Source organism: Anopheles arabiensis, chromosome 3 (genome assembly GCF_016920715.1).
Source record: "Anopheles arabiensis isolate DONGOLA chromosome 3, AaraD3, whole genome shotgun sequence".
Classification (NCBI taxonomy): Eukaryota; Metazoa; Arthropoda; class Insecta; order Diptera; family Culicidae; genus Anopheles; species Anopheles arabiensis.
The window spans coordinates 66,351,531-66,379,505 of record NC_053518.1 but is presented as its reverse complement, the minus strand read 5'-3'; the positions used below and the strand labels follow the sequence as shown (position 1 = coordinate 66,379,505).

Here is a 27,975-nt window from a genome sequence, read left to right as displayed (position 1 = left end):
TTCAGCTAATGACTGTGGGATTGAGTTTGAAGATAAACGTAAATTAAAGGCCCTAATATGAGGAACAATCTACCATTTAGCCATTTAGGTCTCTTTTGATAATCTTAAATTCAATGTTGCTGAGTTTCTTTTGTGTAAGAACAATGTACCAGTCATGGCAATGATTTAATTGTAGTTAAAAATTAGGTTTTTATTTCACAATTCGTAAGCATCGCATTAATAAATACAGTATCGTAAACCACAAACTTCACAAACACCTCTTCAGGCCAGGAACAACATGCAAAAGTGCACTGGTAAAGGAGCGATGGCGGGCTGGAAAGGGGAGAGTTTTTATTTTGTAAATTGTATAAGTGTTGAAAAAAACACACGCTAAACAGTAAGCAGTAGCAGCCTCTCTCGTACTCAACCCTTCTCAAAACCCCGTCCAGTACCTCCAGAACCTAGTACACGATTTAAATAAGGTGCTAAAGTAGCTCGCTTTCGGGCAGACAAAAGTAGTCAGTAGGCAATAACCCCTCCACGGTTGGTATCACAACGCAAAGGCGTGCTAAGGTCCTACAGGTCCATGTAGACGACCTGCGAGGCACAGATTGAGGCTATCAGGCTGCAGATGCTGGCACTGAACACGACGACCGAGGTCGTGCCGAAGGCGGAGATGAGCGATCCCATGCCGAGCGCGACAATGATCTGCGCCACGAAGATCATGCCGCCGACGACGGCAATGTCCGTTGCGAGTCCGCGCTTGCGCTCCTGTGTCACTTCCGCGCCCGGTTTCGCTACCTTAAACTGTTGGAGAAACAAAAAAACAGTCGAAAAAATTATTAGGTTGAGGACATCTGTTGAACCTTGGGCATCGATTGAGATATTCAGCAGGACCTACCGTGCCTTTCGCGTGATATTGTCCGAGCAGCAGGAACGGCATGGTGAACAGCAGCGCGTACACAATGCCACCCGTCGCACTCAGCACGTACACCGTCACCTTGTTCGGGAAGAACGCCATACACGCCATACCGATCGCGTCCAGAATCAGTCCCCCACAGTACACCGTCCTCGCCCGCAGCACCTTAATCAACTTCTCGATCGTGAACGAGCAGGTCGAGCAGGAGATCGAATAGATGGCCATGCCGAAGCAAGCGTACCGAACGCCCTCCAGGAACAGCTTGTACTCATCCGAGTTGGACGGTGCCGCCGGATTGCCCTTAAACACCTCTTCCCCGACAAAGTCGGTAAAGTACAGCGCGTAGCTCAGATGGCTCATCCAGCAGAACAGATTCGTCAGACACAGCACGGCAATCGATTTCGGCATCATGACGATGCTCTTGATAAAGTCCATCGGGCCCATCTGCGCGTTCTCGTCCTCCTCCTCCACCAACTCGACCTCATCCTTTCCACGTGGAGCCCGCTCCACGTCGACCAACGCGTTGTTGATCTTCTGGGGTACAGCATCCTGCGGCGACTGGATCGACTGCAGCTGTGCCGTCAGCGCTTTGCTCACGTCTTTCACCACAAAAATTTGGTTCTGGCGGCGGGCCTTCTCCTTCTTGATCGCTGCCTCCGTCAGGGGCCGCAGCAGATCGTCCGACTCGAGCAGTGGCAGCGGGATCTCCCGGAAGCTCGTCAAGCTGATTGTGAGGCAGATGGTGAAGATGATGACTACGAGCGTGAAGACGGTTTTGATACTGCCGCCGAGGAACTCGCCGAACGACGTTTCGTCCCAGTTGATTCCTCCCATTGCATACCCGATCGAGCCACCGAGACCGGCCAGAATGGAGAAGGTACTGCATGCGCGACCATGATCCTCTGCAAGAAGAAGCATTGCTTTAGCACTGGAACTCTCCACAAGGCTTCCTCACAAGTAGATCTTACCTGGCAGCGACACATCCAGCAGGAACGCACGCGACGGTGTCATACAGTTGTCCGCATTAAAGTCAGTCAGGATCGTGCCGATGATGGTGATCACGATCGCCCACCGGTAGTCGGTCCGATGCTCCGCAATCTGCTCCTCGATGCGGTAGAAATTGTAGGACCGTAGCGCATCCGACACGACCGTCCCGTTAATGTCGATCAGTGCGGCCGCCCCATTGATCGTATTGGCCGGATCGTCCACATATTCGCCCAAATCTCCAAACCACGCGCCAATGTTCCGACCGTACGGTACCAATATGCAGCCCGTTATCAAACCGACGCCGAGCGCAAACAGTACCGGCCGGCGACGCCCAAACCTCGACCGGCACCGATCGCTGACGGAACCGATAACGGGCGATAGGAAGAAGCCGATCAGGGGCGAGATGCCCCACACCATGGTCATGAGCTGATGCTCGATGCCGATGCTGAGCAGGATCGGTGAGACGAAGGCCGTCTCGGCCGAGTAGACAAACTCCATGCCCATGATCACTGCTGAGATTCTAATGAAATCGAACCGGGATTTGTTGCTGTTTGTGAAGGAGAAAGAAAGAGTGACAATGAACTCCAGAGTTGTGCTGCCGTATCTTACAGAAATGCGTAAGTGTGTCTCTGATACCTACCGAAATACGTGCGAGTAGTCGTGCTTCTGGCGCCGTGCATTCTCCTCCCGTATGTGGCGCATCTCCTTCACGACCGGATCGTTCCGGAACTCGGAGTGGAAGTTGCTGCCGCCTGCGCCGGCCACCATCGTGAGGCTGGTCTGTAGCGAGAGGCTGTGATTGTGCTTTTTGGAGCTGCCTGCCTTGCTCGTGCCCGGCTGTGACGACGAACCTGCGCTCGGATCTGTTTCTGCAAACGAAAAAGATTGAGTGTGAAGATGAGTTACAGAAATGTAAGTTTAGCAATAAAGCCGCACAACCATAACCGTTCATGCTCGGAGACGCATCCGCACACGCAAAAAAACTGTGCTTAAAGGTGAGATTAACAAACTGCCACTATATTTAAAAGTGTTTTAAATATGGCTCTACTGGGACTGAAACAAAATAACCGTAATTCTGCTCGGACAACGAACGCTAACTAAACGTGACATTCGTTGCCGCTAACCGAAACTGGTGGGGTAACCAATGGTTCAAACCCATCTAATCGAGATCGTCGTTTAAAGCACGACGAGTTTTTTGTTTGAAGAAGTTCCTCGCTTCCGAAAACACTAACAAAAAATGCATCCCGTTTGATACTGTTATCAGACCGAATGCTGCTACCACACAGTCATGGGACTGTTCTTAGTTCTATGTTGCTTCGACGAAACGGATCGCTTCCTTTCACTCCGGATTACTGCTTGGGTAATTTTCCGCCGCTTACACATTCAATCGGCCGATAGCAATAAAGCGGAATTTGTTCCGATTAGTTTGTACTCACTTGTCATGCTGCTCTTTATTGAGTGTGTAATAATTTGAAGTAGAAAATAAAGCACATTTTCTCCACAAAGCAAAGGTAACAAATATTTTGACAAACTTCAGGCTCAGCAGGACAGTGAGACATCAACAAACCATACAAACACATTTCGCTAGCGGCAGCCGGTGCCTACTAGATCGGAGTGCCTGCGATGGGAAATTGTTATTACATGCTGTTCTTCCCAAACCAAAAGAAAAAAAGGTTTTAAAGAAGCAAAAAAGAAACTTTTTGCTTCTTTGATTTGAATGAATACAACGAGTTTGTTTTTGAACGCTAGAATTATTTTAATCATTAGAGCACTTTTTTGTAGACACTCTCTGCCCACTCTCCTAAAAACGGATGGCACGCGTTTGAGAGATCGTTTCCATAGTTACCGCGCTGTACCGTGCTGTCAAAGTTGTCTGCCCTACTGCTGCTCTTGAAAGATTCCACAGGCCACTCTTATTATCAGGAACAATCTGATTTTTTTACAGTCTTGCGTTACTTCCATTTATGGTCGGCTAGAACTTGTGTCTGAACATTTGTGCCATTGGTTTGTGTGAAGAAGACAATTAGCTCAGCTACAACTTTTGCCGGAAAATTTCGGGTGCATAGAGCCCCATCTGTTTCTGAGCACACAAGTTCGCCTATCGGCTTTGTGGTTGTGTTCAGCGTGCAAGAGCTTAGCTAAGTGGTAAGTTTGGCATGGAAAAAGCCAGCGAAACTGGAAACTTCCTCTTGATGGTGATGTGGAACAGGGAGTTCTGTCCCTTTGTACGATTTCACATATCGTTGTAAGCGATCTGTACTGTGCTCGGCTGCTGTATGAAGGTGGAAGTTTGCCGGGACGTGGATGTGGAAAGATACGAAGTGCTTCACGGTGGAATCTGGATTGGTGGTAAGAAGTACTTATCTTTTAGTTAATTAAACCTTCATACGAACTCATTTTCATGTCACATGGAAAGCTGTCACATATGGGGAAACAAAGCAGAAAACAATCAAACTAACACACAGCTCGCAATGAAGGTCAATTGAAGTCCCTGCGGGCAATAGCTTCCGAAATTTACTTCAGAACTATGTAAAACTTTTGATGAAAAGGTGAGTGTAAGGCTTAAGTTGATACAGTGTTGAAACTAAATTTAAACAAAATTGAAAGAAATGCTAAATTTGAATTCAAACACATTTAAAGTTACACTCACAGACACACGGAAAATGCGTTGCAGGTTCGAATGGACTTATTATTCCTACAGAAACAACCAATTATTAATTTAATTTTGACACCTGTATGTTAGAATAGTATGTGTTTAAATGAGAAGTTTCACACCAATATTTGCAATTGATACAAAATTGGGGTATTTAAACAAAATTGGAGCAAAGCTTACATCGAAAGGACAGTATAATCTACCAACGCTCAGCAGTAGTATGGGTATTCCAGAGAAATATTATCAATTTAAAAATTAATTAAAACCCTTTAAATGATGTAAAGTGATACTCTGCGGGTAGTTTTCTTAGATCCTTTGCCTTGTTTAATGGAACAGAACTGGAATTATATAACACTGTAGATGTCCTTCTAGCAACTCCGCCCACTGTACCTCAGCACCTTACCCATGGAAATAGATTTATTTGTAGATTTACATTTAAACAAAGCCAAGATATAGCCCTACAATTGAAAAAAATCACAAAATGCAGCATATTTTTAACCATTACAACAACAAAACAAAAACAAACTCAAAAGCCACATTTAATCTGCTTATTGTAAGGCACGGTGTAAAAAAGGGTGAAACAAATTAAAACAACTGCCATCTTGGCGCTTCTCCGGAACTGGAAAAGCCTCTCCAGGCGTAACGTTTATCATTTCGCGTGCATTGCTAAAAGTAACTCTGATCCCTTTCATCTTTAATTCTTAACAGCAAAAACATCATAATTAATTTATCTTTCCTTCATGCGACAGAGCAAAAAAAAAACAACCATTTCCTTCATGTTAAACATACAAGCGTCTCTCTCAATCTGTCTCTGCTGATGCTGCTGCTCCCGGTGCAAAACATGATTAGCATATGCATGGGCAGCCAGAGAAATAGAAATGTTCAGTTGCCCTTTTTTGCAGCCACTTTTTCATTTGCCACATCTAGCCGATTCCAAGAAATATTTTTCACCCAAGAAGCTTCTTCGCTACAGTATGCAAAATTGCCAACGGAAGCAAATTGTAGATGCAAAAAAAAAGGGAATGGCAAGAGCATCACTTGTTTATCAACGACCTACGCTTACCGTAGGTCATGGCACGGGTATCATTTGCGTCTTTTGCATCCAATTAATGTTGAGCGCTCTTCCCGTACCCAGAACAAACAAAAAAAAAAAACTCTCCTCACTGGAATGTAAAAGGCATCGCTCGGAAACACATCGCTGGCGGACATTCTTTGCCTCATTATGTCATCGGTTTCGGCACGGCACTTCAGCCTGTGGCTTATCTGCCATTCCATTTTTCCCTTGCGAACTAACGAACCAACCGATTGTACGGTTGGAGTTAGCGCAAATGAAGAGTGTAATAGATTAGAGCGGGATTCCTCTTGTTGAGTGCTTCTAATGGTATGATGAGTGGTGGATTTTTTTTTGGTGTTTGTCGCAAATTAAAAACATCAGACAAAATCCTCCACCCCACTATGACGAATGGCAAAAAGGTTGCCTGCTTGTCGTGTAGCCGACCGCGATAAGACCGCACTTATGCTTGTTGCGCGTACAAGGAAGCCAACAACCTGGGACACTGAGACACACCAAACTCAAGGTGCTCAAGATGATTGAATTGGCTTAGAATAGGGAAAGGCGGAGGCGTAACCATGTCATCAAATAGAGAAGAGATTCTTCCCCCATCACAACCCCTCCGAAACAACCCACTCTCTCAAGTGGGTATTACACCTGTTGCTCCAAATATCGAGAGACCGAGAAGGCATTTACAGCGCTTGTTATTGTCTTCTGGGTGAAGTGGGTGGTTTGAATCGAAAACGAAAAAAAAACACAAACTTCAGAACACTTTGTGCAGTTGCCTTTCAATTCAATCGGCTTCTTGTGGTGCGCTTGGTGTACAACTTTTCCCACCGCTCAAGAACGCTCCGCACTCATCCACACATTCCGTATGCATGTTTGCACGCACGGCGAGCATAATTTTTCCCCTTTTACCCTTTTGTGCATGTTTGTTTGCGAGTCTGGCAGCAGGTTGTGCACATACAGAACGTTCTGGAGCAGCGTATGTGTGAGTGTGTGCACGCTAATGCCAATGATACCCTGCTGCACCCTGTCTGGACCGTGAAACATGAAAACATTCGTGTCAATGGCAAAAACGGTTTGCTCAAACGTTGCATTTTGCTAATTGAACACATCCATCATTGACGTAGAGGGGCCCGAATCGAATGTACGGGCTATTGTAGTGATACACACTTCGGTTTACACCTCGAAAAAATTGCCAGACTGATATTAATTGGTTAGTTAATTAGCCGATTGTCGGATGTCGGATTTGATTGCCGGTTTCAAAATCAAACACACACACGAAAACAACGCTTCGGCCAGTCGGGGTTTCCTGGTAAAAATTGGCGCTAGGAGAGGGAACACGTGTTCTGCCAGTAGCTTTGTTTTAATGCACAAAATGATCTCAAAGGTAATTAATAATCAAATTAGGACGTTTTTATATATTTCTGTTCTCACAACATCCTTCCGTTGTGGTTGATTTTAGCCTACTGATGGTAAGGCAAAGGCCACGGTCAGACATTTGACAGGACAGTGAACTTTTAACAGTCCAATTGTCATATTTAATAAGAAAAGGGGCAGTAGTGTCGAAACTATGAATCTTAAGAATGATCAAATTTGTAATTGATTACCTTTTTCATAAAATTTTGTTTACAAAATCTTCTAATCGAATACATTTTTCTCTTCCGTTTGTTCCTCTCCTAGGCACAATAGAGTCCTTTTTTAAGGATTTTTTTTCAACCTATAATTGCTATATTATTCTCAACTTACTTGGTTGATGCCTTCCCAAGGCGTCAGTTTAATTCAAATATTAGCGCAAGTCGAATGTTGCGCAATTCTGCCGGTAATATATGAAATAGAGGTATAATGTATATTTCATTTGGCAATTTCAAACATACATGTATCAGTTAATCCAACAATTTATTTTACATATGTGTGGATCACTCATTTTTACTACTAGCCATAAGTAACGAGAAGACTTCAGTGATAGTTTATCATTGCTTGAGTATTTGGTTTAAAAGAGTTTGTCCCCCCAAGATTGTCTGCTGTTTCGTGCTGAGAGTTCATTTGGTTTTCTTTACAAAGAAGAGAAAACATTTGTTTGATTTCAAATAATTTAACTAACAACGTAGTAAAAGGACTGCAATGCAACTTTTCAATAAACACAACAAATATTTAAAGCGTCCAAGTGCATACAATTCAAGTCCCATAAATTGCTACAGAAGTTCCAGTGCTACAGAATTTGTGGGAGGATTTGGTCAGTTTCCACGAGCCAAACTTAATTCAGAGCAGAAAGGTCCGCATAATCCCTAGCTGCAATTCAATTTAAATCAAACTTCTATGGCAACCTTCTTTCATCCGGTGCTGCCAAAGCATTGTACCATGCAGGCAGGGAAGCAGACAGTTCCACTTGAAAGCGAAAGCTCACAAAAATTAAAACAAAAATACCCATTTAAATCCTGCTCGTTATTGAAGGTGCAGGCGCAGCACAAATGAATGGAATGTTGGAGCAATTTCGCCGAAATAATCTTCAGGGAACTTTGAAATTTTCCCAAACTGGTGTGGTTTTATCTCCAGAACATGTTTTACGCTTCATAATTTATTTATTTCCTATGTCCCATTGATCGCTTCTAACATGCTTTTAAATCGTTCTGCACGATGTATTCCCATCATTTGCTAAACAAATTGAGCAACAAATGATACTTGAAACATACGAATAAATTGTGCGATGAACTCAAAGCTTTTGGTGTAGACATACAAAAAAAACCCATTGGAAACCCAATATTAATATGGAAGCACTTTAGTGCAAGCGAATATCTGTACCGAATATCTAGCAATGCTCTTCAGCTGTAGGCATGCACGGATCACTTCGAACTTTATTAATCATTTTAAATCCATTGAAGCATGTTATGGTCAATTGCTCGGGTTCGAATTTTGCAACGATCAGTTTGTAATTTTTGAGCACTGGAAGCAATCCAGTGGAAGATTTAAAATAACTCAAGCAAAGCTGCTCCATGGTAACGGCTTTCCATAGTGCTGCTTCTTGATTCAATTTCCAAGTCAGTTCCATTCCCCCGTCACAGACGTACTCAAGTATGTACTTACCCTTCCTCACAGAGAGAGAGAGAGAGAGAGAGAGAGAGAGAGATGTCACACACTATCTTCAACGACTTCTTAAAGACTCTGGGTCGCTTTTTGATTTGTCACTTTTGGTCACCCAAAAATTCAAAAAGCTGTTCACGGCTTTTCAGCGCACTCTGAACTACTCGCTAATGTTCTTCCACTGCACTGGTGACGGCTCAATGCGTCCAGACGTCTGGTTTTGCAGGGAACGAGGACCGTGGTCGGTTTGCACATAACTTTCACACACAGCAGCGCAACAGCAGTCCGGGCAGTGGCAAAATGGTGGCCTGGAGGAGCCTTTTTCAAGCCTGCTCGTCACGTGGAGATTGAGTAAGGAATCACTATTCCCATCCACTTAAGCGGAGGGAAATTCACTTTGATACACACTTAGGCGGAAAGTGTGAGAGAGAAAGAGAGATCACTACACGGAAAAGCTTCTTCAAGGACACAAGATCTTGAAAAAAAAAACGAGAAATTGGATCTCAAAATAGAACTCAATTCGAAACACTAGCTGGAAACTGGATCGTACGCGCGCGATCTTACTCGCCGAATTGTTACGCCCTAGGCGAAGAAGCTGCACCCGTGCCTGCACCAGCCGGTTATCTGCCGCACACTGAACGGTCGGCCAGCGGTTGAAGATTAATTTATACAAAGCATCGCCCTATCAAACAGCTCGTCTTCCTCAACCCTCACTCTTACCCACGCTCCTACTCGTCCCAGACAAGACACTTGAGCTCATCGTGCATCGAACAGGGCGGGCGAGCAAAAAGGGAACTAGTGGGAAGCTTGAAACAAAAAACGCACACGCGAAACTCTTTCCAAACGCTTATCGATGATAATGCGCCTATCGCAAACCAGAGGCTGTGCATCTCGATTGTGTCTTTCGGCTGGTTCGATTGATTCGATTGACAAAAAAAAACAATGTTGGGGGAGAGGAGTAACCACTGACGAAAGAACAACACCGTATTGGCGACAGTTCATGGAAGCGTGGTTGACAGCGTGGGCCTTTTGTCCCCCATCCCGGTAGCGGTCGGAAACAATCGACATCCTTGACAAAATGGCAAACTTTTTCTCTCTGTGTGTATGTGTGTCTGTGTTTATTTCTTTTATTATCTTTTCACCATTCCAACGGGACCAGGGATGATGATACAACCCTCCTGCGTGGAAGGAGAAATGTAACGAACTGTCACTCAAATTGCATAGCAGCCACACACGGTCGCGGGAAGGAGGAAGATCTTGGTTTTGGGGCGTGATTTTCACTGGTGGAAGATTCGTTGCAATGAACGTTTGCTTACAGTGTTGTTTCTGTTACTATCTTAAAACGGGAAGCCGAGATATAGAGAGGAATACCGAGAAGACGATTGATGTGCAAAACAGGAAGTATAGCATAGCAGGGCTTTAGCAAACTTCATCAAATTCAATATTTTTCGGGGAAATAGAACTCAGAATTGAGACATTGTGGTCAAGATCTTAACGAATATTACATGAGCATATTAAGAGGACCATTCAGATGTTGGTCAGCAAGTTCAGATATTAGTTTTTGAACAGCAATAGTTTTCCACGAACTCTGGAGATGCTCCAGCAATATTCTTGAACGTTAGAGTTGGTTCAAAAGAGTCTTTTCTTCTATAATCTGGTAAGTGTATCCGCCCGTTGAATGTACGAGCATTGTCTACCACAACAATGTCCGCTTTTCCCCCTAGTTGTTGCTGCCCAGCCTTATCTTTTCGATCGAATATGCCACGATGTTCCAGGAATGACTCAGCTTTGTCTACGAGCTCCGAAACTTACTACGAAACGCTCAGAAAATCCAGAACAATCCTTCCCACGGAAAGGTTTCGGTGGTCGACTGTCTGTTTGTTTCCCTCCGAGTGGAATTCCACCACCAGATCAGCTTCCAATCATTCTGTCAATACACACCCCACGCAGCCACAAACAAGCTCAATAGTTGTACTCCATTGCTGTACAAATCGCGATCATTGGTCTGGCGTGATCTTAGCATTTTTGTTTTTGCACACAAAAAAGGCACCCGAACTTGGAAACACGGTTGGCCACCTGACCCGCCTGACCGGAATCCCGGTTCGGGCCGGTTTGCTTATCATGCCGAATCCGTATCGATAGTGAGGGAACAATTCGGCATTCTTCGCCAACGACCATCGATCGCATCGATGGTGATGCTGGAGCGTGAACTTGGTACCCGATCTCCGTTATCAGTCACTTGTCGTATTATATTCGGCCTTCTTCTACGGCGAAAGTGTTGCCTTTTTTTGGGCAGTCTGGGACTCCCGGAACCAGCTTACTGCAGCGCATGGTCATCCGTCATGCCGGCTTTCTTTTGGCGTGACAGTGGCCAAGTGCACCCGTTATTACGCGACGCGGCCCAGCCGTTATCGGGCCGCTCGTGGCGTCCGATAGGAATTTTCCCGCCAGTCCTCATTTCGTCGCGTTTATCAGTGGGCATCGAGACGAGCGAGCTTAAGCGCACCACCTTGCGGGCAATTGGACGCTCTGTGCTCTGGGCTGTTCGGTTAGTGAGGGTGCACATATAGTGTAGACCGTCAGCTGACGATGAGAAGGCCGGTGCACAATGGAGGTCTCGTTAAAGAATGGCGAGTAGAACAGCGGATCTGGCAAACAATGGCAAAGAGCGAGCGGAGAGAGCGGAGAACGCGTGTCGGACGTGTTGTGCTCTTGCATCATAAATCAAAGCGTGGGGATGCATTTCTGGTCTGTGCGGAGGTGTTTTACACTTGTTTTGTGCACGTTTCGCTAAATGCTTCAAATATTTACGGTGAGAATGTGGCGCTGCATTACGGTAGCGGGCTGGCGACAGGTTAAATAACCGCGGATGGTTGCATCACTTGTTACTTTTACATTTTACAGTGATAAAACAAACAATCTGTACGTCAGTTTTTATAGAATTTAATCACTCTTAATTATCGAACAGGTGTGCTCTACTTAGTGTTGGACATTCACTACCAAAATTATCCTTGTTTATCATCCTACCAATATCATCTCCCTGCGATTTGGGATGAGAAGATGGTGTCGCAACGATCACCCATTAGACAAACAGGCTAAGTACTTAGATAAGTTAAAAAGAAAATAAAAAGTAAACAAGGGACAGCCTTGCTAAACGCCTGACGTTATGCAACACAATGTGAAAATGTTTTAGCAGTCTTGGAAAACAAACATTTTAATTTATAATGAAAAATATAACTACAGCCTTTTGAAAATATTGTAAACTTTTATCAAGAAGAGAAATAATCTGAATAAAAAGTAATAAATAAACATTTCTAACGCACCAGTTTGTAAGTCAACTGTTTTAGTAGAACCGACCATGAGATAATGTTTATTGTTTACTTAATATGAACCACGGAAACTTAGTCGGACAAAACTTTCTCTTAGAACAGATTGTTCTACCGACAACGTCAAGATATGGGCAATGGGTCAATGTTTATCAAATATCAACTCTTTTCTGACCTTTTATTTTCGCCCGTTCACCGGTCACTTCCTTGTTGCTGCAGTAAAGACTGCTCCTGAACTGGGCCTTCGGAGCTTGCTGCTTTGGTTCTGTATACAGCTCCACCAACACTGTTGACTTTTCTAGACGTGTAACCAAACATTGCGGCTTAACTTGATTACCGACATCATCGGAAAGACCAGTGCAGCAAGAACGTTCCTTTTGGGTAGGAAGTTGGATCATAGAACCAATATTATAGTTCGTCGTTTATGTAATCGTTGAACTGTTTAATGATTGCTTTAGCCCTTTTGGGTGTTATTATTTTTTTTCTAATGTGAATGAAAATCATGTTTCAGGAAAATGGCCTTCCGTTGTAAGTTGTCAGGCATCTTTTGTGATGCGCCTAAAAGTATGCAAACAGCTACGCATCACAGTAGCAGACGCGCCGGCGGGCCAATTAGAACATTTGTTTAGAACTAGTTTCAGAGGGCGGCAACTCTGGTTTGTTGATGATTATGATAAAATCGGTACACCGTTCATTAATAATATCCGTGATTACGTTGAACGAATCATATTCAAACCCGTATACAAACCGTTTTGCGTTAACTAGAGTAAATTCTATAATTAAAGTCCATCAAACCAATAAATCAAAATATTGACACATTAAGGTGTAATTTTCCAGTACCTTTCTATCGATTCATGCTCAATTCAGACGTCGATTGTGATTCCAAATAAAGCAAAAATATAAAAAACAGTATTTCTCACTTTCACCAAATGTCTCAATGAAGTTTCAAGGAGCATTGGAATTCAATGAAGTTTCGGTGTAAAATATTAACGTTTAGGGGCGCCACAAAAGTGGTCCCTAATTTTTTAAAGAGACACGCAACACGCTTTGCGAACTACGTTTTTGGTAGAATTCGATTTATTTTTTTCTTTTAAGCCGCGGAACGGTGAGTTCGGGAGAGACGCGAAAATTAGTGTTGTTCGTTCGAGAGTTGCCGGAGAAGAAGTGTGTGGTGGGTCGGACGGATATGCGCGTGTCGATGTGGAAACGTTTAGGACGAGAGAGAGCGTGTATGGAGCAAGCCACCGTTTTTATAGCTGCGGTGCAGCATGCTACCACTGTTTGTCCTGCTCTAGCTTTGTGTGCAGTCCCTGCCTAACTAGCCCGTTAAACATTTTCTGTCTGTAGTTCTAGGTGTGCGCACCAGATGGCGCTCTGGTCGCTACAGGATTCCCCTCCTAGAGCGGTGTTACTGGTATCGTAGAGGAAGGCGAGTTTCCGTTGAGCCCTGGTAACACCGGTCGATACGATCGATTCCATATGTCGTAGGATAGGTGGTGGTGGGGTGCAGCTGGCGGTTGGTGCAGCTGGCGGTCGATGCTGCTGGCGGTCGACGTAGCTGCAGGTAGCGACGGTGCATGCGAAATCGATTAAGTGCACTTTCGGGCTTTCGGCGTTCAGGTCGGTGTCGACGGCGGAGACATCGAAGTCGTGTTTTGCCGGCTCGTCAACGGTTGTTCGGGCGATGGCAGTTGGGACATCGGAGTTATGTGCGCGTCCGGTCATCGGCGGGCGATCGAGTGACGGTGTCACGAGGCCGATATGGTCGTGGTCGTTCGTTGTTTGGGCTGGTTTCAGGCGGTTGACGGAGATTAGCGTAGCTGTCCGTTACAAAGATCTGAAACGACTTCGAAAATTTGTGTAAGTGCTTGGTATGAAGCGTGATACGTTTGTTGCGGCGACGGTCGAATGGTATGTTGCTATGGGCGAGCAACTGTTCCAATCGGTCAAAGTACCAGACGGTGTCCTGTAGGAACGTTGAAACAAGTGTCGATACGTTTCGGTTTGATATCGTTCGGGTCAGCAGGTAAGCAGATTGGTGCTGGTCGGTAGCGGTTACCCTGGCTGAGCGAAAAAGTACCCGATGATGTCTGGGCAAGTGGATGAGCAGGAAAGCAGACGAATCCTGTTCCCCCTTACGGTCCTGCCAAACGAATCGTAGTGTCATCGGTTGGGCGAAGTATCTCGCTTTAGGGTTCGAGTAGCGGTCGATGTGGGGATTTTGCTTCGAGGTCGGCATACGTAACGTGTAGCGTTTTCGGTCGGGCCGCTGTGCGGCAGATTCGGTATCGATTCGATTAATCGCTTAGGTGTCGGCATCGGTAGCGACGAAGAAACGTGGCAAGGCGATCATTTTCCGTTGATACTAATCGTCGAGAGTTTTCGATGGTTCGTGGTGAGGAAGTCGGTTGCGTACTGCCTCATTGCGGTCCATGGTGGCACGAGCAAAGAGACCGGCAGTTAACGCCTCCTGACCGAATAGGTAGTGGTCGGTAGGTTGTTCGAAAGCTAATAGAAAGCTTGGGTGCCTGGCGCGGACTGGAAGGTAGTCGTCTTCGGCGGTCCGGATGCAAGGTCGGTTATCGGTCGGTTGCGAGGTACCGCATGGTCGGCGGTCGGCGGCGGTTTTCCATTGACGTTGGGGTAGCACATCATTTTTTATCGCTGCAGAATGTTCGCAGTTAGTCGTAAAAGGGTGGATCTTACCTTAATAGCACGATGATGATGACGCATGATCGTTGTCGTGGTGACGGCGTGCGTAGTGGCGTCTTCGCGGGGCCTGCTGTCAGCGGCCCTCCCGGTCGGGTAGATCCACGCGAACACGATGATGGCGGCAGCGGCTCTCTCGTCTATGGTGTTAAGCGGTGATGATGACGCGAACACTCCTGGTTGTCTCCCCGTTCATACACGGGTAGAGATGAGAACGATGAAGTGCGTCGGTTCGCATGATGGTGTGCGTCGTCCTTTTTCGCGAGCAGCAAATGGCGTCTTCTCACTTGCGATGAAATGGTGCACAGAAAATGGCGGCGTCGTTCTTCTTGTCAGCTGGATCCAAGCGGGTTTGCCTTCGAGCGAAAAAATCGTGATGGCGGCGATGTGTCACTACTGCTACGGCTGGATTATTTGCGTGCGCAACTCGACGTTGGTGTCTTCCTTCTTGATCGCACCCGTAGATGGAAGCACACACAAACGGAAAATTCCCAGTAGCACGAGGTGTAGAAACAGCTTGCGAGGCGGTGACCGGCGTCAAGCAGACCACCAGCGGAGATTGTCGTCGATCCGCTTCCAAGAATTGCGTCGATTGCGTCAGCCGTCGAAAGCTCGATGGAAAATTTCTGATGCGCCGATGATGGTGTGTGCGCGCTTGTCTCGCTTCGAGGCGGCGCGCGTGTGTGCGGGGGGTTCTTTTGTTCGCTGAATGCAGGAACGCTCCGTGTAGCTACGGGCGCACTAACACGGCGTTGCTGCGTTTTTTCGTCGGCCCGCACTCAACGTCCTGTGAATGATGAAAGGGCGCTCGTTGCACACTTTACAGGGAAAGGGGGGAGGAGGCCAGCTGCGTTGCCGGTACCTCTAACGCTGGTAGCCCTCCCGGTCGTAGGCACACACACACACGTTGTCTTCTCTGCGTCGATCTCCGCTGCCGGTGGCACGTTTTAACACGTTCAACGCGGTACAAGTTTGCGATGCGTAGTACACACACACACACTCACGTACGAATTCGCGGCGTCGGTTGCGGATCACGTCGGGGTCCACAGTTTTAGGGGATCCCGACGGCATGCCGCGGCGGGTTGCAAATCACGTCGGGGTCACCAGTTTTAGGGGCGCCACAAAAGTGGTCCCTAATTTTTTAAAGAGACACGCAACACGCTTTGCGAACTACGTTTTTGGTAGAATTCGATTTATTTTTTTCTTTTAAGCCGCGGAACGGTGAGTTCGGGAGAGACGCGAAAATTAGTGTTGTTCGTTCGAGAGTTGCCGGAGAAGAAGTGTGTGGTGGGTCGGACGGATATGCGCGTGTCGATGTGGAAACGTTTAGGACGAGAGAGAGCGTGTATGGAGCAAGCCACCGTTTTTATAGCTGCGGTGCAGCATGCTACCACTGTTTGTCCTGCTCTAGCTTTGTGTGCAGTCCCTGCCTAACTAGCCCGTTAAACATTTTCTGTCTGTAGTTCTAGGTGTGCGCACCAGATGGCGCTCTGGTCGCTACAAACGTAATCAAATTAAAAATAAATAGGAAACATATTCGTTTGATCGCCCAGCGGACTGACTATTGGAAGGATGAATCGACTTCCACAATGTCTCACGGGATTTTTAGGTGGCTTTAAAAAGTGTAGGAAGACACCAATAAAAAAAGACATTTCGGTGGATTTTTAATCAAAGTTCATGTTAATGGTAGTTCAAAAGCATCAAGCCTTGCGAAAAGAGCAACTTTTTTTTACTTCTTCCACACACACACACTACCACCCCATAATTCAAGGCAAATTCCTATCACTCACTTTTCCTGCTTCCCCCTGTCCATTAAAACGTCCGCCCGTCCATGTTTTTAAACCGTAATTCATCCCCACCAGCAAACAAAAACAATGCCTAATGATGTTTTCTATATTTATGAGCATCCGTTCGTGATCCATTTTCGCCTACGACACAATATCTGCTCTTTCTTCCTTGCTACTCTCTACAGTCCGGTCAGGATGCTCAGGAGTCAAGCAGACCAACGACACCTCAACGCCGAAACGAGAGCTGACAGGTTTCGTCAATCGATCGCAAACAACGTAACGAATCAACGTTGATGTTCGTGTTTTTTTTTGTGAGTTAATTTTATTCCCTCCCATCCCATCGTTTCCCCGGATGGGCACGGCTGATGGACGTGTTGAACGCGCCACTACAACCACCCTTGAAATCTCGGCTGCGCAACGGAAGTGACCGATGTGAATGTTTACCGATGCGTATGTTATGCCGGTTTAGCCGGTATTCCTGGACGTTTTGCTGCCTTCCGTTCTGCCCAAAAAACTGTGGTAGTGAACCAACCATTTCTCACAATCGGAAGATCTGTGACACACACACATACGACGGCTTCGATGTCCGGGAATGACCCCAAATTGATGGTTTTTATTTTTAACATGTCACCTGCGAGTCAGTGGGAACTGCATTGAACTTGAACTGGCGCCGATTGATGGTTGGTTACAGGAGGGGCAGTTTAACTGGTAAACGGTTTGCTACCGCTGATGCTTTATCGTACCGGTTCAATTCAGCTAGCTCGATTTCGCATCGATTTTCCTAACCGGTTGGTAGATTAGCCTTGGCAGGGGAGCGCTTTATCGGGCCACTTTAACCACTGCCACATGTTCGAACGACTCCCGTTGAACGCTATTTTTAAAATCAAGCGTGTATACGCGGGAAAATATGCCCTGTCCTGTTCGTTGCGCTTAAAACCAGACCCTCATTATTCATTGATTTAGCTGTCGTGGAAAACGGATTCAGGTTATGTGCGTAATACATGATTTGCTTGGTTTACCTGAATTTTCGATCGACCTTTTGGACTGAAATATCGCATGAAATGAATTGCTCGTCCAGCTAATGGAAGTTTTAGTAAATAAAAAAACAACAAAATGGCTTTTTATAGCCTACCAGTAAGCAATATAAAATAACAAATATTTATTTATTTTCTTGTAAGATAATGGCCATAGCATTTCTGAAGGTGCTTTTCTTTTCTACCAAATATCCTAACGTTAAAATGTTTAATGATTAAATCTAGGTCTAATTTAAATCTCCCAGGCAGTTTTCCATAATTTAAACCGGAAGTTCGTATGGAGCTTTTTAAGCACAACAGCAACGAGCAAGGGAATGGCTTAACAAATCTAATATTTATTCAGTAAAACAACAACAAAGAACTTAGCAATAACCAACCACCTCCCATGATGGTTTTAATTAACTGGTGTGTAGTTGGAATGCGGCTTAAATATTTGAATAATACTATTGCTATGACATTTGCAACGCAAATATGATACACGATGTCATTCTCAACCGCGGCTTTGTCTCAGACTTACTCAAAAGCGGCTTAGTCTTTTCCCCGCACTGCATACTTTTCGGCGCTCACGTGCCTTCGCTACGAGCGCGAACATTTGCTTACGGTATGCAATTTGCATCGCAAAATTGTCTCTATCAGAACGCAGTTCAAAGTAATCGTGTTTTCCCATTAGCTTTTCCTAGTGGAAAATGTATATTTGCTTATGTAATCAGCTGGTGTAACTTTCCTTTGCTGCTGCTGTTGCTGCTGCTGCAACCATTCCTGTCCGGAACTACATGCACCTGAAACACTAGCTCGGGCGTAATTAAGCGCTTGAAGGTATGCAATGCTTTTGACATAGCACCGGTTGCCTCCAAGCTACACTGCATTCGCTGCACGCCGATACGCAGCTTTTGAAATATGACAGTGCTTAGAGATAATTTTGTTGATCTGTACACATCCAATTGTCAAATGAATAACGAAATAGAAAAATTGGAATATAGATTGTATAGTTTCAAAACCTGTAATGACAATTAGATTCTCGATAAATCATCTTTAATCAATTGATTTTAGTCTGTTTTTTGGTAGTTGAAAGAGCATTCATTAAACTAAGTACCATATTTTTGCATGTATAACAACCCCCCGTGTTGGGCCGGTAAGGTGGTACAGTCGTCAACTCGAACGACTTAACAACATGTCCGTCATGGGTTCAAGCCCCAAATAGACCGTGCCCCCATACGTAGGACTGACTATCCTGCTATGGTAACAATAAGTCACTGAAAGCTAAGCTCACTTCACTAGTGGGTACAGGCAGGCCTTGACCGACAGCGGTTGTTGTGCCAAAAGAAGAAGAAGAATAACAACCCCCCGTGTAAAACGACCTTCCCGATGAAATATTCATAATTTTAAATGTTTTGTTTTACATTTCATTTAACAAATTAAAACAAGAGTCTATTGAACAACTTTGTCCATGTTGGCAATTTGATTCAAACCAATTATTTTTATTTGTACTTGTAGTATAACCGAATGGAAGGCTATTAGTGTACCTTCGGTTGCTTTAGTGGTTCCTTTTTATGAACTTGAATCATGAATGTAAACAACCATTGAGATGAATAGTTTCTTCATTTTTCAAACGGTTTTTTTTCGTTTTCGTGTTCCTTGGCACAAATCCTTGCTCTTTCTAGTATTGTGCAGTTTCTAGTGTGCATACCCATGCGATACAGACTATATTTGGTAGCAATCAAATGTAATGTCTCAGATGTAAACGAATAGGTACTATCCATTTATAACGACCGGCTTGATCTGATTTTGGTCATTTTCAATCTGAAAGTGGGTCGTTATAGACGCTAAAATACGGCATTCTACTATGTATTTCCTATGAGTTGATGAAATGAAATGAATTATTATGAGTCTAAGCACAGTAAGCTTTTCCATTTACATTTTAGTTGTCAGTAGTTCAACGATATTACTTTCAAAAAAGGTTTATCAACGAATTAATTTCAATAGATCTTGTTCGTCATTCTCACTAGTTACGCTAGCTCTATCCCTTATCAATATTGTATCGTATCCGCCGATATGATTTCACTTCGGATCGCTCACGGTACCGATCAAGACACCGAAGCAACACTCTCACGACTCTCCCAAACTGACCGACCCAAAAAAAACGCTTCGTGCCACTAACATCCACCGTCTGGATGTGGCGTGCGTGAGAGCATCTTCACACTCAGGCAACAACTCGGTCGGTGAGAAAAGCGCTCCTTTCGCCAGAGCACAAGAGTCGCGTTACAACCGATCGACCGGCTCGCACATCAGTAGCGTTACAACCGTCGGCAAACGAACAAGCCCTCCCCGAAGGGGCTCATACTTTGCCGAACAATCCGTTTCGAAGTGAAATAGTAATCCGTCGAAGCCATCTGGTGCAAACGAGAAAGATTGTATTTGTTGACGAGTTTTCCGCGAGCAAAGATGGGTGATGGATTTATCGTTTGATGTCACCGGAATGATGGAATGTAGAAATACGATCGTTGTGTAGTTTATTAGAAATTCGTCAAATGCGCCAGCGAGCCAGGAGTGCATGTGTTCGCGGTTGGAATTTAAATAACGAATTTTCGGTGTCTGAGTTCGAAATGGTGCAAATTCCACTAACATGACGTGATCAAAAACACATTCCAGTCGGGAGCTCAGCTCATGCAGTGTGGGAATGATGGGAAGCAATCCGTTAACGTGAAAATGAATGTGTGGAAAAAGGGTACAAATTGAGCAAAAGCAGGAAGCAGGAAAATAATTTTAAGGTTTAAAAGGAAGAAACGACTGTGCCGTTTGCAAACACGCATATCTGCAGCTTTGTGTCAAATGATCCGATCCTCTCGTGGGTGTGCTTGTCTATAGTGCGCTCCAAAAATAAACGCATCGAAAACGATTTTCCGTCCATGATTCCGGTTTTCCACGAAACAAGACGGCTCCCATCTCCATCTGGGCATCCTTTGAAAAGTGGCAAAGTGGTAACCTGTAAGTGTTCGGTTCAATAGAGAGAGCCTTCCCGGAAAATGGAAGAAAATGTCCGGTAATCCCTTGGCAACCGCACACCGCACCATCGACCCCGGTCAATGGATAAACCGAACGTGCAAGCTTTATTAATTAACTAGCGAAAGGATTACTAATTAGTGATTGACAAAGCAAAGCAGAAGACACGGGGAAAGAGCGAGAAAGCCCCATCCTTGCTGCAAAACAAACATCCCCGTGCTGCGATTGATTCCGAACCAAAGCTGGACAAGCCAAAAAGGTAAGTGCCTGGGGAAAACTTTAACACCGGCACCAGTTTCTCTTGCTTCCCCCGGAGGATTGATCCGTGCGTTCGCCATTTCAAGATCAATCATTGTGTCTGCATCGATGGGGCAGTGTTGGGAGAGGAAATTCTGTGTGAAAAGGGTCGAAAGGTTGGGTTTAAAGTTTTATGGGTCAGTTTCATCATTTGTGAAGCGTTTCATTTCATTAGCATAATTCGAGGATGGCGCACCATTTGCTGAGTGGTGGGAAAGGGACGGGAGGCTGTTGATTTTGGCGTAAAATGGCCACCTACCCGTGGGGGCATATTGTTTGAGAGGACTATGTAGCTGTTTCGAGGTGGGATGGCCGAATGGAAGCGGTGAAATATATTTTCCAGAGATTTTTATTGCTCTAGTTGTGGATGGTAATAGACGCCAGATACTGTTCACTGCGGTATCATAACATCAAAAAGACATAAATTCAAGCTCAAGTAGATAATTTAAATTTGCATAGCACCCCCTCTCTACAATGTGAGACAATTTGCAATGTATCTGTTTTCCGGAAATGGTGGGGGAAATTCCTTGTCATGACTGAGCAATGAATTCCACTAGTGGAAATATGAGGAAATTACTCTTGGGACTGAGTACAGGAATTGGATTACCTGGTACGTAAATACGTTGTGGTTGGGTTGGGATGATGAAATGAATACGGAATTAGTATCAACCCTTTTGCCACTATGATGTATTCCCTGCATCAACTGACCTACTTACTACACCATCCGGTCTAGGAGAATCATGGTAGAAACCTTTAAATGTGTTCTGACCCATGTTGAAACTCCATTTCCAAAGCTATTTGCTTTAACCGATAATGTATCTGACCCGAAACCGCAATATTCTCTTATATTATTAAAAAAAGGAGAGTATAATTGCTATTCATCACTTCGTTATCATAATGGGCCATGCATGCGCCAATTTTAATGAAGTTAATTGTTCCCTACTCTCCTTCCAGCGGTTTGTTTTGAATAATATGTGTGGCAGTGATTATTACAAATTCGTGTTGTTGTTTTGTGCTGATGCATTCTCGGTACGGTAAGCCGTCGCTTTCAGTACAATAAAATATAATAACCCTTCACACGTTGGGCGAAAGTGCATTTAAGTCTTACTGGTACCAAATTACAAGCTTCCATTGAACAACAAACATGCATGCGTGTTGAAGTGTATTGGCATAAGTTTTACTTGTTGTGCTTAAGCGTTTTACCAAAAGATTTGCTTTAAACAGGGGATTTGCCATGGGTCTTTGGTTATTTTTCATAATTTTGTTTAAATTAAAAAACTTGGTAGTTAAGCAAAAAACCATAGAAAATCCTTTAAATACACTGTTTTCCGGGGCAGTTCCTAATGTGTACGAACTATCGTATCGGACTGTATTGCAGGAAATGGGAACAATGTCTACATCTTTCATTGTTTATAAACGGTGATGAAATATAAAACACAAACTGGAACACACATGCAATGGAATTAATAGAAAGCGTGGCTAACTGGTAAGGTGAAGCGAAATGATCACCTACATTATTGGCAAATGAACATGTCTACAATGACTTCTAATGATGGAAAAACATCAAATGTAATGTTTAAAGCACACCATGAACGATTCGCAATCCAACATTTACAAATAAATGAATAAATTAAGAATAAAATAATTGAAGAAATTAAATAACATAAAAAAAACTATAAAGTCGTTGTGACCGTTTCGAAAATAAGCTTTCGTAAAAATTTAACAAACAATTAAAAAAGGATATATATCCAGGCACAAGACAATTATCTGTAATTTACATTAAAAAGTTAACAATTTTAATTTAATGTCAAATTTTTAAAGTAGCTAAGTTTAGAGCAAGTGTGCCATCTTAAGCATTTCATATTATAACTCACTAAAAGTTGAATATCAAAAGCCGATTTAATTCTCATAGTCTCTTTACATCTGTTCCCTCACTTATAAATGAGTTTCGCTTGTAATGAGTGCAAACAAAGCTATTTTTGAAGCGTTTTAAAATAGGGTTGAAAAAGACGTTGTTGTTTGGGCTATGGGGCAAGAGTGCCACCCGTATGGAGCAAGACGGCTACCTGGTTAAAATAAACTAATTTTTTAGATAATTGAAGATTTGTACGTGTGTGGCACTAGTGTATGTATTCCTACATGTCTTAAGTCACCAATGAACCCTTTTTGATCACAAACTGTACCGCATTATGGTTTGAAATTGGTTTGTTTTTTTCCGGGATGGAAGCCGCTCATAATAGCGCACCATGCTGCTGCACGCCACAAAAATGTTTACATTTTAGACAGCTCAATATCTATGAAATATTATGTCACACTTGCCTTAAATAGAGGTGGCTCTTTTGCCAACAAGGTGTAACTTTTTTTTAAATTGGAGTTTTCAGTGTCAAAAAGAAAGTTTTTTTAAACTAACCCCTTAAAAAATTAACGTTTTCTCAGGTTTACTTTTATAAATATGTTCTCGGTTGATTGTTCCTTAGTTTTTTGAGAGATTATTTGGTATGGTAAAAAAAAACTATAATTTTCTGCTCAATTTTGATACTGAACATAAAGCAGTTTAAAACAAAAGGCCAGGATCGATTAATCTATATGAAATTTGGTACAGTATACCTAGACAGGAGAACAAAGCCATCTGTACACTCAATTGATCATTCAACTCAAGTTTTAATGGAAAAAATGCTTGCGGGCACTCTTGCCCCAAATTCCGCTAAACGTTTGTAAAATGTTTCACTTGGGGCAAAATCTCTCTAAGCTGACATTTCCTTGGAGTTTCAACTCCGAGAGATTTCACTGTAAAAATAAAACTATGCTGTATGTATGTCTATAGACAAGAAAAAATAATGACAACACGTGAATTTTTAATATATTCTAGAATTTTACAAAATTATTAGACAAAACACTCAAATACTAAACTTCAATGTCTACTATCACAATTCTATCAAGATGCAATAGCTTAAACCAAAGCCTAAAGTCCAATGTTGTGACCCTTTATTTTGATGTATTTGGACATTTGGTGTATGCTCATTTTTCCCCATAGCACAAATCATTTTCACGACTTTTGGTGTTGATTTTAGCTTTCATTTCATACATTTATGTTTATTGTTAATACGTCAACTACTATTTTTGTTTCACGAATAAGACGTTGAAGCATCGATTGGCTTAACAAAATCAGTGTAAAGTGGTTCACCCAATGAGATACAAAACCAAATACTTAACATTTGACATTTTGCCCCCCTTTCCCTTACTCTTCAGCAGTGCCAAAAAACATTACACGTTTGCTCGTTTCAGACCGGTAAGATTGTATTGTATTTAAATTTTGTAACACCTAAAGGTATGCAATTTATTACGCATGCTGCTTAAGTAAACGGTAGAACCAAAAATAATCTGCAGCATGCATAACTTTAGGCGCTACACTATAAAATTTATTTAATTCAGTAAAACACGCCATCGTAGGTTTAAAATGGCATTAGCACTGGATCAACACCCATCAAAGCGTTGCAGTTAATGTTTTTATTTTTTAATTCAACACTCAGAAGGCGTAAAACTTAACGTTATTTGTATTTTTTTTTTAACTCAACTTAAGGCATAATTTTCCATCCAATTTCAATGACAAACGCAAAGTATCGTTAAAAAGCAAAGGTACAAGAGGGCGTTTGCTTGTTTTAGCAATACCACAGCTCAGTTTTAGCAAAATTTAATAAATCACCAGAGCTCAATTACAAATTACATTGCTAATCCGGGGTCGGGAATGTGCGACACCACTTACAGCAAAACACGCCACACCGACGCGGCCCGTGAACCGTGACAACGCATATCATATCTACGCAAATCACGTGAACAAAAAACCCGAATGAATGTGTCGGGCCTGGTACGGTGAAACCCCTACCAATTGGGACATGACGATTCGCACAGTGCGCAAAGATAATCGAGTTCGGTGTTGTGGCGTACCGGTTTGCGGTCGTAACCTCCATCACACTCCGGGTGTACGATGTGACAGGTGGTCCTGGGAGTCCTTCGCTGAAGTCTACACCATACATCATTTATAATATGGGCGCATGGTTTTGTTTACCAAACAGCCTTTTGATGCAGTGATATTTGTGCAATATTTATAAAAACAAAAATGGTTTGCCACGGTGAACCAGGGCGCAGCGTCATGTTAATTTTTAATGACAGTAATGGAAATGTCATGCATTATTTATGAAAGTAATTATATTTTTTGATAAAAATATAAATAACAATCGCAAGCCCTGCACGAAAAGTTTCTATTGTATTCTGCGAGAAACAATATTCTCCACTTGTTGGCTGTTTACACATGGGTAAAGGACCATTTATAACCGAAGCGTGTGCGCATCGCATCGATTGTACATGTTTACTGCATCCAGGAGGGAACACGATGATGATAGCAAAAATAACTATCTTTTTTCCCGAACGACAAAACAGCAAACCTGGGTACAAAGAAAGCCCATCGCACCGGATGTCACCGAAAAGGTATATGCTTCTCCTGGGACGCCGGTGAAAGCTGCAGAGCCATAAACATAGATTGAACGATCTTTTCGGTGCCCAGGTCCAGGCATGGATGTGTCCTGACAGGAAGCCTACGCACGAAACAGTCGGATGGCGGGCCCGAGCACAAGGGCCAGGGACAGAACAGTGAAACCTTTGTGCCAAAACTAATTTGCCATTTCGGTTGATTATATGAGTGGGTGATAAAAATATTCTCTTCCTAATTGATTTTCTTCGGTTTGAGCGTTTTTCTTTTCACGAAGCGCTCGATAAATCACGACACGTGATGGAGCAGAAACACACGCAACATAAAATGTCTTTGTTGCATCGAAGGACAAGGCTCCATTCCAGATCAGCCTTGGGATGAAATCGAAAAACCACTCGATCAAAGTCAGGCAGGCAAAAAAATAAAATAAAATAAACACAGCACACAGGAAAAAAACGAGACTCGAAGCATCTCCTTTTACAACGTTTGCTCCGGCTGGCCGTAGGCGCTCTGAAATCGTATTAGCGCTGCCGGAGATTTAATTACTGACCAGTATCTTAGCACCGCAGGAAGTAGGCCATTCTTTGAACTATTTCGAGATCAGTAAACTGCAGTGGGGGAGGAGTGGGAGGAGGTTAAAATCATATCATATCACCATCAGCCCAATATGGTTGGCGGTAAAGTTGCGAGAACGCACAGCAGGCGGTTTTGTAATTTGATTTGAATTCATTCTTCCCTACCTTATTATGCGATTACTATGTTTCCCGTCGTTTTCTCGCAATGTACACAATGTGGTCGGATGCACACAGGAAAAAAATACTTATATTTTTTTTAATCATTTTTCCGCCGTTTTATGTTTGTTGGTCTTCAGTAAACATTTCCATTTAAAGCCATGGCTTGCGTGTATGGTAAAATGCATTGATGTACACAGAAGACCATGCAATTATCGAGAATTATGTCAAATCAAATCAAACGTTGAAGCCTGTGTAAGGGTTGAATAATTCTCTTTGTTAAGACACTAGACAAATTAACGTGCTAACACTATGAAAATTAAAAAAAAAGTTTTAGCATTTAACTTTTAAAATGCTTGCAACATATTTTCTACCGATGTGTAGTTTTAAATTATGTAGGGCCATATCTTATCGATACAGGCTAAAGATACAGTTTCAACAGGTTCATTGATTATTTCAATACAATAAAAGGCAACTTTTGAATTATATTTACCAATTATTTATGGTTGGTTGAGTAGAATGTACACGACAAACACTACAGTGTGTCTCTAAGTCAAATAATTTTCAAAATTCAATTCAATAATTTTAACAAAGAGCAAAACACATTATGCTTTCGTTCTCCATTTTTGCAAAAAATACCCTTATTCAAAAGAGCATTTTTATTGTAAAAAGTTAATTTACGTAATTAATTATCCTCCCGTTTTCTTCATCTTAGATTAAGGCCTAAAATAGTTTATCAAAAAGCGTGGGAAAGTTTTGACAGTTTGATGAAAAAGCTTCAATCGTTTCTTCGCAGCAAGCATTGAGGTTTAAGTTGTGGTGCATGCAGTGGTTTTAATGCATTTTCGGTCATTTTTACAACGTTTGGTCATAATTGTGTGGTTAATTTTTTTAAGAATATCAAGAAAACATAGAGATAAAGAGCAATTTATTGATTATAACAAACTCAGTGTCCAAAATAAGGACGAAATTTTGTGCAGCTCAAGAGGATCAAAGCCAAGAGGCTAGTTTCTAGATTGTGGTCGTTTTTAAATGATGAATTACTGAAAACCACTGCTCCATACCACGTTCATGAGGTGGAAAGTATATTTACACTAGATTTTGTGTAGTAACAGCATACTTGGGCCTTAAAAGTGTTTGGTTGTGTGAGAATGTTTGTAAACACTTTTTCAGCTAACTGTAACTGTGACCTCGTATGAAAATGGTGCACCAAAATCGAGCTATGCATCGGCCTCTATATTATATATACTGTGTTCATTATTTTTGTGCTGGCCATTACCGTTTGTTAAATATCACCCTTTTTTAATTTGTTGCCAAGATGTTAGGCATCGCTTACCATTTTGCTAAGAGTAGCACCGTTGGAAAATTAGCAATTTTCGAGCATCTAACCATAATTCTACCTTAAAATCATCGTTTTGATACAAAATCAAACGCTTCAGAGTTTTTAAATAATTTTTCATCTTGGTGCTCGTCTAATGGGTTAGTGCTTTGTCCCCCTAAATGCTGTGTTGTCTCTTTTGGTCGTCCTGACAGGAAAATTACATGGAATTACTTTTTTGGTCAAACTCAGATCTTTAGAGAGTCTTCTATTAAGGACCTTGGTGTTTGGCTCGATGACTCCCTCACATTCAAGGATCAGATCAATCATGTCGTTGCTAAAGCGAACAAAGCGTTGGGACTAATAATTCGTCTTGCCTCTGAGTTGAGAGATCCGCTATGCCTGAAGGCGCTTTACTGTTGCTGGGTTCGATCTATTCTGGATTACGCTAGTGTTGTGTGGACCCCGGCTGGAGGTGTCGCTATGCAGAGACTAGAGAGAGTGCAGAGGAAGTTTACGCGTATCGCTATTCGTAGATTTCTGCACGGACATAATGCACCTGTGCCCTCTTATTCTCTCCGCTGTCGTATGTTGGGCTTGATGGAAATCAAATC

General features: G+C 43.1%; 2 protein-coding genes across 5 annotated transcripts in view; one reads left to right on the top strand and one right to left on the bottom strand.

Moving 5' to 3' along the window:
• Window positions 1–164: 164 nt before the first annotated feature.
• On the bottom strand, window positions 165–12,222 carry LOC120901985 (proton-associated sugar transporter A-like). Of its 4 annotated transcripts, XM_040310395.1 has the most exons (6): window positions 9,238–9,277; window positions 8,677–9,148; window positions 2,526–2,754; window positions 1,867–2,432; window positions 881–1,800; window positions 165–786 (listed from the first exon to the last, which is right to left on the bottom strand). In XM_040310395.1, the coding sequence occupies exons 3-6, from the start codon at window positions 2,651–2,653 to the stop codon at window positions 556–558; spliced, it is 1,845 nt and encodes a 614-aa protein (XP_040166329.1). In that variant the 5' UTR covers window positions 2,654–2,754; window positions 8,677–9,148; window positions 9,238–9,277; the 3' UTR covers window positions 165–555. The 4 variants fall into 4 exon arrangements, with proteins under 4 accessions (XP_040166329.1, XP_040166331.1, XP_040166328.1 ...); XM_040310397.1 differs by lacking the exons at window positions 8,677–9,148; window positions 9,238–9,277 and adding an exon at window positions 12,175–12,222; XM_040310394.1 differs by having other exon boundaries at window positions 8,677–9,317.
• Window positions 12,223–19,746: 7,524 nt separating this feature from the next.
• Window positions 19,747–27,975, top strand: part of LOC120902326 (RYamide receptor-like) — a 36,817-nt gene continuing 28,588 nt past the window's right edge. Inside the window, exon 1 of the mRNA XM_040311002.1 lies at window positions 19,747–20,788. The gene's annotated coding sequence lies outside the window, so the exon portion shown is untranslated. The remainder of the gene's footprint in view (window positions 20,789–27,975) is intronic.